Source organism: Aethalodelphis obliquidens, unplaced genomic scaffold (assembly GCF_003676395.1).
Source record: "Aethalodelphis obliquidens isolate GAN/ISIS:26980383/991018 unplaced genomic scaffold, ASM367639v1 scaffold8, whole genome shotgun sequence".
NCBI classification, from domain to species: Eukaryota; Metazoa; Chordata; class Mammalia; order Artiodactyla; family Delphinidae; genus Aethalodelphis; species Aethalodelphis obliquidens.
In genome coordinates, this window is record NW_020837952.1 from 64,780,929 (window position 1) to 64,792,521 (window position 11,593).

The window sequence follows — 11,593 nt, forward strand, 5'->3', positions numbered from 1 at the left end:
ATAAGAAATGAAACCATCTCTCTGTTGCCTGCTTGAGAGGAGGTGTTGGGAGCACAAACTCTGCTGTCCCTTGGACAGCTCACACAGACCTCCCCGGCCTCAAGTAAGCATTCAGCCACACGCCGCGATCACCTGCAGATCCCCGTCTCTGACCCAGTCTCTCTGCTGAGCTCCACGCCCACGTGCCCGGCTTCTCCGTGCCTCTCTCTCTCTCCAAGTCCTGCTGGACCTGAGCCCATGCTTCCTGAGCTGGAAGCTTCGCCCTCTGCTCACCAGCTCAGTGAATGACACCTTCTGAGCTATAAGTCCGGTTGTCCTCCGTGGCCTCTGTCCACTTTTCCCCCCTGGTATCCAGTTGTCCCTAAATTCTGCTGCTCCTGTCTTTGAACCCTCTTCTGTCTACCCGTGCTTTCCAGCCCCCAAGGCTTCTGCCCACGTTCAGGCATTCTCCCCTCTGAGCCAGCTGCCACCAGCCACTGATGGGGCAAGTGCTGTGTGGCACCTGGTGGGGGCTGGTAGCTCACGGGAAGGGCAGAGGCACCTCTAAGAGTGAAAGGAGGAGGAACAGTGAGGCGAAAGGGCCAAGGAGACCCAGAGGGAGCCGTGGAAGGGCGGAGACTGCGGGGCCCAGGTCTGAGAGAGGGCCAGAAGCCGCAGAGGTGGGCTATCGGACCAGTTGGGCACCAGTCGCCCGGTGGGGTTTTAGGAGGGGCAGTGGGTGCACAGCCTGGCCACGCTGGGTCAAGGTGGAATGTGAATGTGACACACGACAAATGTAGACCTCGATTCAGGATGGGGCCTGGGTGACGCCTCCAGGGAAGCGTGAGGATCCCAGGGAGAGTAAGAACGGTGGATGGGTGAAGCCTTGTGGGCAGAAGGCGGGTGGACTCAGGAGTCTTTACCCGGAGGTGGGGGGAAGGCAGAGAAGCTCTGAGGAGCAGGTGAAGGTCTGGACGGCCTGCAAAGGAAGGTGAAGGCCCCAGTGAGGCTGCGACGGCGACTGCTTGGCAGTGGGACCTTGAGAGAGGCTCATCGTCTGTCTAGAAAGCCCCCCAGTTTCAAATTTTCAACACTTTCCAATTTTGGCTTCGTTTTCAAGTTAGAAACAGTGGTCATCCTACAGAAGAGGCCAAGAAGGGAGTCGAGGAGTGGGGGCCTGGGAGGGCCCGGGTGTGCGGGGCAGAGGTGGGGCCCTGACTCGCTCTGGGCCTGAGCGCCGTGGCAGCTGGGGCGCTGAGCTCCTCTGAGCTGCGTGTGGAACCCTGGGCCTCCCCGGAACTGGGCCCGGGACTTGGGGTGAGTCCAGCTTTCCAGTGGAGGAGAGGAAGAGCTCGGCAGTGGGAGCCGCCTTCCCTGGGAATGGCGTTGCCGTCCCGGCCCCCGGGGGTCTGGGGAGACCGATGTCCCCACGGGTCGGAAGCCACCCCAGTGCCTCAGAAAATGGGTCAGAACCTTCCAGATCTATACCAGAGAAGCCTGCAGCGGCAGGTGGAGAGATGGCAGAGGGACACAGGGCTGAGTGAGCTGAAGCCTCCAAACGCCTGTGACCACTTTCTCACTCTGGACTATGAACTCCCTGCCCCGCCTCTGCCTCGTCACGACCTCAGAATGTTCCAGCTTTATCCTCTCAGGGGCCCCAAGCAACTCACCAGTGCTCTCTCTGGAACCCGGAGCAGAGGCTGTGGCTCCAACCCTCCCTCACCACCAGCCGCCCCCAAGTCCTGGGGGCACTAAGGCTGGCTGGACGATGAGGTTTCTTCTCTGCTGGGGGCCGTGCTGGAGAACAACAGAGGATGGGAGAAGTGAGGCAGGGGCCGGTGGGAGCCGGCAGAGGTTAAGGGTCAGTGTAAGGAAGATGGGGTGGGAGTTGGACTGTTCAGGTGAGTGGGGTGCAGAGTGCACAGGAGCAGGGCGGAGGGCTGGGGTCAGCTAGAGGGCCACGTCGGGGTGGGGAGGGAGTGGGACTGGAGACTGGGGAGAAGGAACCTCGCGGGGAGGGGTACGGGAGCCCCACCTTGGCCTGAGCCCAGCCCCCAGTAGCCATTGAGACCCCATCCTCTGGCCCCGGAATCCTAACTGTCCTGTACCTTCCCACCTCCCTCCTTTGCTCTTGGGAACAGCGTGGAGAAGGCAAACGCAGTCACTCTTCCATTAGGTTTAACGACAAAATTAAGCCTCTGCTGGTCCTTGTGCCTATCGCTCAACCCATGACTGTGGCCGGGAGCAGGTGCTCTAACCTCTCCAAGACTCAGAAGTGGGCGCTACTCTGAAGAGTCAAACAATAATTGTCTTCTAGGATCTAGACATTGGGTCTTCAATCTTTGTTACTGCATAACCCCTAAATGTTTTGAAAAACTGGGTACCACTTTTCATTTTGAAGTTTATATGTTACATTTTCATCCTATATTTTGAAAAACTTGCAAAAGTTATGATTTCCAGAAAATTGTACATATTAACATTTAAAATAAATGGTTACATCATTCTGTTAAATGATTCTCATGGATCTAAATACCGTATCAATTTTATGCCCATCAAAATCCTGTAAAAACACCTGAATAACCTTTTCTTTAACAAGCAAACCTTTAATATCACTTATAGAGTTCCTATTGCCATTTCTTGAACTATATTTCCAAAGCCTTTTTTGGTTACCTTATCAGGCACAGTCTGACACTGAGTTAAAATAAGCAAGGCCTCAGGTTGGTGAAATAGGACCTCAAAACCTTCAGATAGAAGAGGTGAGACCACCTGAGATGAGAGAGAGGAGAGAGAGAGAGAGAGAGAGAAAGAGAGAGAGAGAGAGAGAGAGAGAGAGAGAGAGAGAGAGAGAGAGACACCTTGAACACTTATGTAAGGCAGAAGAGTCCTCCTGAAAGTCAAGTAGAAGAAACAAGTCCTGTGACACTCAGGTATGGGAAGTAAGAGATCCTAACAGATAAAGTATCTAAGAGCCCTGAAACGGACGGAGGGGAGATGAATCCTCCTTACGCTCAGGGAGCGGAGAGGGAGACCTCCCGACATGCAGTAGCAGAGAGGAAAATCTCGTGACACTCCAATAGTTGATATCTTTGAGACCTGATTGCATTTATATAAGGGAAATAAAACCTCCCGCTTGGCAGGAAGGGAAATAATGAATCTCAAACTCATCTTTGTAATAGGAGAGAACAAGACCTTCTGACCTGCAGGGAGAGTATATTTGGGGCCAGTCATGTGGAGAAAATAACTTCCTGACAACAAGGTGTGTGAGATGATGTCTCTGGACATTGGAGAGGAAGTGAGGTGCCCCGACAATTAGGTAGAATAGATGGAAAAGCCTGATACCCGGGGACAACGAAGCCTCATGACACTCAAATAAGGAAGATGAGACGTGCTTGTACTAAAGTAAGGGACAGGAGACCCCTCGGTCACTTAGAGAGAAGAGGCAGGACCTCAGACACAGAGCAGAAGAGATGAGACCTCCCGACACTCAGGGCCTGTAAGACCTCCTTGTGCTCACATGGGAGATAGAGATTTCATGACCCTCAGGTAGGGGAGGTGAGACCTCCAGACACCCAGGAAGGGGAGAGAAAGACTTCAGACAGTCAGGGGGTTGAAAGGAGAGCTTTGGACACTTATGTAGAGGAGAGGAGACCTTGTGGTGCTCAGGTAGAGAAGATGTAAGCTCACGACATTCCAGAAGGGAGACGACGGTCTCCTCAAGCAGGGGCTGGGAGACTTCCTGGCAGTCAAGTGGGGATGTGAGAATCCCTGACACTCCAGTGTGGCAGTTGAAGCCTCAGAGTACTCATATAGGTGAGATGCAACCTCTTGACACTCAGATAGAGGATGTGAGACCTTTCGGTTCTCAGGCAGAGAAGATGGGACAAAGTGACACTCAGGTGGTGGAGTTGAGGCCTTTGGCCCCGAGATGGAAGAAAAGAGACATCGTCACAGTCAGGGAGAGGAGATGGCAGCTCCCTGATACTCAGGTAAGATATATGCCACCTGCTGGATGTTCAGTTGAGGGGGATGTGACCTCCTGAAGGTTACATGAAATGAGAAAGTAGGACATTTCGTCAGAGAAGATGCTCGGGTAAAGGAATCGAGGTCGTCTGACAATCTGAAAACTCTTCACACCTGGAAAGAGGACACGAGGTGTCCTGACAGTCGGGTGGGAGAGGTGGGGCCTTGTGACACTCATATAGGTGGAGTGCAACTCCTTGACATTCGGATAGGCCAGCTGAGACCTTATACTCAGGTACAGGAGCTAAGACTGCTCCTCCAGCAGGTAGAGATGCGACCTCCCCACACTGTTACAGGGGAGGTAAACTTTTTAACATCCAGGTAGGTGAGGTGAGCATTCTCCTACTCTGGAGGTGAGATGCTGTCTCCTGACAATCAGAAGAAACTTTACTTCATGACATTCAGGTAACTGTGCTGAGAATTCCTGACACTCAGGTATAGGAGACAACACCCTGCTGCCCATGGCCCCAGGGAGGAGACCTGGAGACACTCAGGTAGAAGATACCGAGACCCTGTGGAGAGAAAAGTGGGCTTTGTAGTCTTAAGCTGGGTAAGTTCAAAATGGTCTTCAGAAAGTGTGCTGATGGCACACACTTGGAAGAGGGAAAGACAATTTCCCCCCGCAGCGTTAAGGGTCTGTCAACACGTGGAGCCTCTCTCGAACCGCTGACATTTTGCACCATCTTGTCGCAGAGTGGCTGAGCTGCCCCTCAGTGTGTGAGTTGGAATGGGACTGTGGCTACAGCTTGCATGAGGGTCAGACCCTGAACCTGCACAAAGGTGGAACCTCAGATGGTGTGGGACCTTGGAAGATAACTGGGACTGAAGATCCTGGCCTTGGGACAGAGGGAGGGGGCTGCATGTGAACCCGCGTCACCCTGGGGCGGGGGGAAACCTGTGCAGGAATTTGGGAAGTCACTTCAGCATGAACCGGTTGAGCTAAAGGGCTCCTCCTGCCTGGCCTGACTGCTTGGAGGGTGGGCGGTGGGAGGTCACTCTGCTGATTGGTCAGAAGGCCATGGAGCTTTGTGAGGTCACTGGGCTTCCAGGCCAGGCTGGGGCAGGAGTTTGGTAGAGATGCTGCCAACTGCCGTTCTGCTGGTCTTGGCAGTGTCTGTGGTCGCTAGAGATAACACCACGTGTGAGTAAGTGTCAGAGACACCAGGGGCGGGGAGGGTGTCTTCTGAGTAACAGATCCCACCCAGACACCCTCTGTCCAGGGCTCTGGAGGAAGCCAAGCTGGGGCCTCAGCAGTCCCCCGGGTCTCACAGCGCCTGTTACCCACATCCCCAACCCAGACCATCCCTGCTCCCAGCATCCTCATCCCAGAGCCCCCAGGGCTCCAGACGTCCATGGTTTCCTCCAGAGATTGACTCCTGGGGCCCTGCAGCACACAGGCCTGTGCTCCCTCCCCGCCCAGTGACGGACTTCACTGCTTCTTGAACGGGAGTCTTGATTCTCAGGAGCTCCTGTCCTCCCGCAGACACTGGGACACCCCCCCCCCCACTGAGGGTGACCCCAAAGGCCCCAGGGTATCGTCAGGCGGTACCTCTGGGACCTCCACTCCATGTGTAGAATCCCAAGCCCCCAAGGTGCCCCGCAATGCCGATGGCTACCAAACTCCCACCAGAGACACAGAGCCCTGACCTTCCCCACTCTGGGCCGCTCCCGCCCCAGTGTGCCCCCCTCCCCTGGGGGTCACCGTATCTACCTGCGGCTGCTCTCCTCCTACCATTGTCCAACCCAACCCTGCAGCCCCAGGACCCGCTGGCTCTTCCCGGAGTTTCCCACACAAGATTACCCCCCTCCGCTCCCACCTTTAGCCTCCCCCTCTGATCAGGGAACTCCCATACTTCTAGGGCCCTCACAGTCTGTCCTAGCTACCCATGGGCCCCTCTATCCCCACCTGTGACCACACTCACAAGACCCAAGAAATGCCACCCCTGGAAAAGTTCCTGGAGCCCGTGGCTTCCTGTCCCATCACAGTCGCCACAGCACCACTGCTCAGCCGCCCCCCTGGATCCCACACCCTCGAGCTGCCCCTGCTTTCCCAGGACCCCACAGCTCTTCCCCACTGTGACCAGCCCCATGCCCCTCTCCCCCAGTTGTGGAGGCAAGAGGACAGGCTGGCCTATTCTTGATTCGAACTGTGCCCATGGTCTCTCCTCAGTGGCCCCTGCGGGCTACGGTTCAGGCAGAACCCGCAAGGGGGCATGCGTATCATCGGTGGGCAGCCCGCAGCGCTCGGGGCCTGGCCCTGGATGGTCAGCCTCCAGGTCCTCACGTACCACGACAATCGGCGGTATCACGTGTGCGGGGGCACCTTGCTCAACGCCCACTGGCTGCTCACTGCTGCTCACTGCTTCCGGAGCAAAACGTATGTGCGGGAACACGTGGAGGGGGTCTTCAGAAAGGCTCTTCTCAGAACTGGGCGTTCTCCAAGGGTCTGTGTGCCGGGGAAACCTGATGCTTTGGGCCCCGTGTGGTTGACCGACACCCGCTGGGGATGGGGTGCTCCAAGGGTCACGGTCACCAGCCAGTCCACAGTGAGGGTGACCTGGCTTACCTCTGTGCCCACAGCAAAGTTACCGACTGGAGGCTGATTTTCGGAGCAAAGGAAGTCGTGTGGGGAAGCAATAAGCCAGTGAAGCCGCCTCTGCAGGAGAGATACGCTGAGAAAATCATCATTCACGAGAAATACTCCCCGGGCTCAGAGGCAAACGACATCGCTCTCATGAAGATCACCCCTCCTGTTCCCTGTGGGTACTTCATTGGACCAGGCTGCCTGCCCCAATTTCGGGCAGGCCCACCCAGAATTCCCCAGACATGCTGGGTGGCTGGCTGGGGATTCTTAAAAGAGAACGGTGAGTACTGGCAGGGAGAAGTGCTGGTCACCTCGTTGGTGGTCCTTGAGGTGAAGGGGAAATATGTGGGCGCCTGCCCTAGCCCCACCCAGTCCCCAGCGTGGCGCTGTGAGCGGGTCCAGTCACTGTCCCCTTTCACAGCCAGAGAAACAGAGTAGAGTTCCCTGCCCAGGGCCCCTCACTGGTGGCTGGTGTGCCCCCCGGGGAGAGGCAGATGGCAGGCGCCAGGAGAACCTTGGCGTCTTTAGCATGGGGTCGAGGCTGTGCCTGGAGCCCCAGGGTGAGTTCTGGAAGTGGGGGACGTGCCCCGAAGTAGCACTTGGAGAAGGGCTTTAGACTGATCTTCCCTCTCTCAGTGCCTCAGTTTCCCCATCTGTATATGGAAGGGCCAGGTCACGTGGTCTCCAAGCTCTGCGACTCCTGAGCCCGGCCCTTCTGTCCTAGTGCCACCTCTGCTCCACACGCTGCCCAGCAGCCCATCCTGCCCAGCATTTACTGCGCGTGTCCTCTGGAGGCCGGGAGAGGGGCTGGCGGTGGTTGTGGCTTTCTGCGGGTCAGCAACGGGCAGCAAGGTTCTGCTAGCGGGGCAAGACGGAGTAGGACAGGCCTCTGCTCGTGAGCTGCCCGTTCAGCTTTCCGTAGGTGGGTGTGTGAGTCACATTAGGGATGTGAAGATATGATTGAAATTAACTTAGCTTTCGATCTCTTTTGTTCATTGATAATGGAAAATCTGGGATTCCTAACTCAAGGCAGTTCAATCATTTGGGGTTTAAAACTCAGTATTTTTTTCTTTTTTTGGTAACAAAAATCGGTAATTTTGGATTCTTCCCTTAACTCGTCTTCTCCTCTCTCAAAGTTTGCTCTTAGTTTCTGATAGGATTGCCACCTATGCTGTCCCTCGGGGAAGGGCATCTCCTCCCAGCCGCCTGTGCTTTCACTGGCCTTTGCTGACTCACAACCTTTCCTCCCTGGCCTGGGGTGTCAATCCCTGTCCGGCTGTTGGTGTCCGTGACTCTGCCATCATCTCTAGAGCAAGTACACACTTTCTTCTTTTCTCATCCCCTGGCCTGCCCTGCTCTGCCCACCCGTCCGACGGGGGTTCTTTTGGGGGTTCTTGCAGTCCCTGGAAGGCTGATCTCAGGATTTCCATCTGGTGACCGCCCCCCCCCCGCCACCCACCCGCCAACCCCACCTCTGCTGTCCTTTTGCTCAGGAGAACTGTGGGCTCCCACCTATACCCTGGACGTCATGCAAGACCTATTTTGTTCTAGAATCACCTTAAATTTAATGAGATTTCTATCTTTTTTTTTTTGCAAGCACATCCCCCACCTTTAAGGCCAAGTCTTAAAAAACCCCCAGCCTCCTGTGATATTCCTTCCGACCTTTCTTTTCCTTGACCTACCTGTTCCTTGAACTCGGATGCTTTGGGGCTGGAAGAGCACTTTTGGGAATCGGCCTCTTTTTCCATTGAATTTTTAGCTCCTGCAGGCTTTTTTGGCATTTGATGTTTAAAGCCAAGGTGCTGGGACTGAGAAAACTCTTCTGTGTTTCAGGACACCTGGCTCTGAACAGTGAATCTCATGGCTTTTAAGACTGTGGGCTCTGCCATAGATTTAAGAGGTCACCTTAATGGCCAACAAGCCAGGCTTGCCATTGTTATTTCCGTGTTACCCCTACCCGAAGGGCAGTGCTTGTACAAAACCCTCATTGCTGCTTGGATGGGAAGGAAAGGTGGGGGCTGAGGAGGTTGGAAGCGTAACCTAAGCCACGCACACATGCATTCAGCAGCCGTCTACTGAATGCTGCCTGTGCCCGCCCCACCCACAGCGCTCCACGGGGAGTCTGCCTTCCAGTCTCGGCCTTCAGAGCCGCGCTCCGGGTCTGCCCCTCCGACAGGTCTGACCTGGCAGCTCCCATCTGTACTGCAGACGATGGTCAAGCCCACTGGGCTGTGGGTGCTGCTGTGGCAGGGCCAGTGGAGCCCTCCTGTCTGTGGGACCACGTGATGCAGAGGGGCAGGCGTGTGGGCTCTTGGGCTCCAAGCCAGAGGCAATGGAGCTGGCTGCTCTGGCCCCAGCACAGGCTGGGCCTTTCTTAACCCCTGGTCATGGCCGAGCACCTGAGGCAATAAAGGAAGTTCTGACGTGGCCTCAGGGGTCATTTCAACCACCCGTGCCCCTGACAGGTCTGCCTGTGTGTGGAGGCCCTGCCTAGCCCTGCTCTCTCCACATCTCAAAACAGATACGAGGCACATGGAGAGGGACTCATCAGACCAAGTCCAGCGGGTCCCATCCACAACCGGGTGGAGGATAAAAAGCAGGGGGGTGACTTATAGCCAGAACGAAAGACATGGTCTGGACTTGAGTCTAGAGAGGAAAACCTGGGTGTGAATCCAAGCCGCACCAGGTCCCTGCCGTGACCTTGGCAAGTGGTGCTCCAATCTCCTGATGGGAGAAAAGGGGAATAACCGTTCCTAACTCCTGAGGTGGCTGTGAGGAGTGAATGGGACGAAGCCTGTGTGATTCATAGTGAGTGCTCAGCGCATCCTCAGTATAATTGGTAACATCCCCGCTGTCAGCCATCACCTACCATTAATGTACACGACGCTCCAGCTGTATCCATCCATCCTCCACCTGCTGTCTGCCCACGTGCACCTCCTTCCTCTCTTCCTCTCTCCTCCACCTCCATCTCCCGTCTCTCCTCTGCTCTTCCAGCTGTGTGTTTTCTTCCCTTCAGGAGTGGGTAAGGAGAGGCCAGGGGCATTGACTTGCATGGATCTCAGGTTTAAACAGAGCATTTCAGGACGATGGGGTTTTAGTGGAGGGAGGAAGGCTTTCCCAGAACACGTCTTCTGTGATCACTGACCACTGAGTCGCCTGGCTGTAGTCCCCAGGATATCACCTATACTGCAGGAGGCACGTGTGAACATCATCGACCTCGACTTATGTAACTCGACCAGCTGGTACAATGGGCGCATTCGTTCAACCAATGTGTGCGCAGGGTATCCTGAAGGCAAGATTGACACCTGCCAGGTAACTTTCCTTTGGGTGCCCAGGCCCTTGCGGACACCTCTTTGTTGGATCCCTGAGCAAATTTCCCCGGTCCCGTCTTCCAGCATCTGCAGTCACAGTGAGCTTGGGAGGTGACACCCACCAGCTGCCCCTACAAAGGATCAGTCACCACTTGTAGAACTGTATCCCACCCTAACGCAGAGATCATATGATCCAGACACTGCTCCAGAGAGGGCGCTTACCTCTCTTCACCACAATGCAAAGCAGTCAAATCCCCTTGTACACACATGCTCACATACGCACGTAACACCACGTGCTCAGGCACATGGATTTGCTCATCCTGCCCCCTCACCGCGAGGAAACCCATGACAATCCACACCCTTCTCACCCCAGAGAAGCTGTTGGTGCACCTCAACTTTACAACAGCCGCCTGTGTTTATGGCAGCAGGGAACCGTACGACTGCAAAAATGCCTCCCAGAGTCTATGACGCTTCTGGGCAGGGAAAGTGGCTCCGGCAGAGAGTGACTTCTGTGTCCTTCTGGGCAGGGGGACAGCGGCGGGCCTCTCATGTGCAGAGAGAGCGTGGAAAACAGCTACGTGGTCGTGGGAATCACAAGCTGGGGGGTAGGCTGTGCCCGAGCTAAGCGCCCCGGAGTCTACACGTCTACCTGGTCCTATCTGAACTGGATTGCTTCCAAGATTGGTTCTAATGCTTTGCACATGATTCAGTTGCCCACCCCTCCCCCTCCTTCTACTCCAGCCCCCCCCACTAAACCCACCTCCACTCAGCCTTCTATTCGCCCACCTTGGTACTTCAAACACCCTCCTCGACCACCTCCCTCCCAGAGCCCCACTGCAGTGGCCCGGCCCCAACCCGCAGCTCCACCGCCCCCCCCTCCCCCCCCCTGCCCCCCCTCCCCCACCGCCACCTTCCACTAAACCTCCCCAAGCACTTTCTTTTGCCAAGCGACTACAGCAGCTCATAGAGGCCTTGAAGGGGCAGGCCTTTTTTGACAGAAAGTGCACTTATGAAATGGAGACCACAGACATCCCAGAGCAGCCTGCCTCCTTCTGATCTGACCCCCTTCTCAACGGACCCATTGAACCCCTCACTCCTGAGGAAAAAAACTCGAAATAACTGATTATAGATACAAATATAAATATATGTACGTAAAGAGATGCTCTCTGGACTTCTTCCTATCTGCCCTCCCCAACTCAATCCCTCATCTCAACTACCTTGTCTCCTCCGTTCACCGCCCGACAAGTTGGAACTGCTTGTATTAATGATGTCAATTGTGGTTCTTTTTAAATCTTGATTTTAAAAACTAGAACAAGGTGACCTGGGGCTGTGGTCCAGGTAATCATTTAGCGCTTAGTGTCTCTGCATATTAAATCAACGGGCCTCTCAGCTCCCGTGAGGTGAGCTGACTAGAAATGAAGGGTGTGCGTCCAAGTCTGCTGGAGGCCATGCTCTCCTGGTGGTGTGAAGAGACAGACCCACGAGAGGAATCTGTCCTTAGTTTGTTTCTTCTCTCCTCCTTGAGGTGGAAAATGCTGCCCTGGGCCTGCGATCTGTAGCTGACACTTGGGTCTCCTTCCTGGAGAGACAGGGCTGAGCTCAAGGAACACTCTGATGGGAGCCTGCAGAGTCTAGGCGGCGGGTTCTTGTCTACCTTCTGCAAACTTCCCATGCACGTGACGATAACCTAATCCCCTTC

At 55.2% G+C, this 11,593-nt stretch overlaps 1 protein-coding gene across 1 annotated transcript; it reads left to right on the top strand.

The window, feature by feature from the left end:
- Positions 1–5,067: 5,067 nt before the first annotated feature.
- On the top strand, positions 5,068–11,045 carry ACR (acrosin). The gene is made up of 5 exons (XM_027108267.1): positions 5,068–5,144; positions 6,170–6,376; positions 6,580–6,863; positions 9,750–9,895; positions 10,422–11,045. The coding sequence occupies exons 1-5, from the start codon at positions 5,077–5,079 to the stop codon at positions 10,812–10,814; spliced, it is 1,098 nt and encodes a 365-aa protein (XP_026964068.1). The 5' UTR covers positions 5,068–5,076; the 3' UTR covers positions 10,815–11,045.
- Positions 11,046–11,593: the final 548 nt, after the last annotated feature.

Excerpts from the sequence above, each read along its gene's own strand:
- ACR (XM_027108267.1), top strand. The coding sequence starts at position 5,077 with ATGCTGCCAACTGCCGTTCTGCTGGTCTTGGCAGTGTCTGTGGTCGCT. Across the intron at positions 5,145-6,169 it reads AGAGATAACACCACGTGTGA|TGGCCCCTGCGGGCTACGGT; the intron begins GTAAGTGTCAGA and ends GTCTCTCCTCAG. Across the intron at positions 6,864-9,749 it reads GGGATTCTTAAAAGAGAACG|TCCCCAGGATATCACCTATA; the intron begins GTGAGTACTGGC and ends GCCTGGCTGTAG.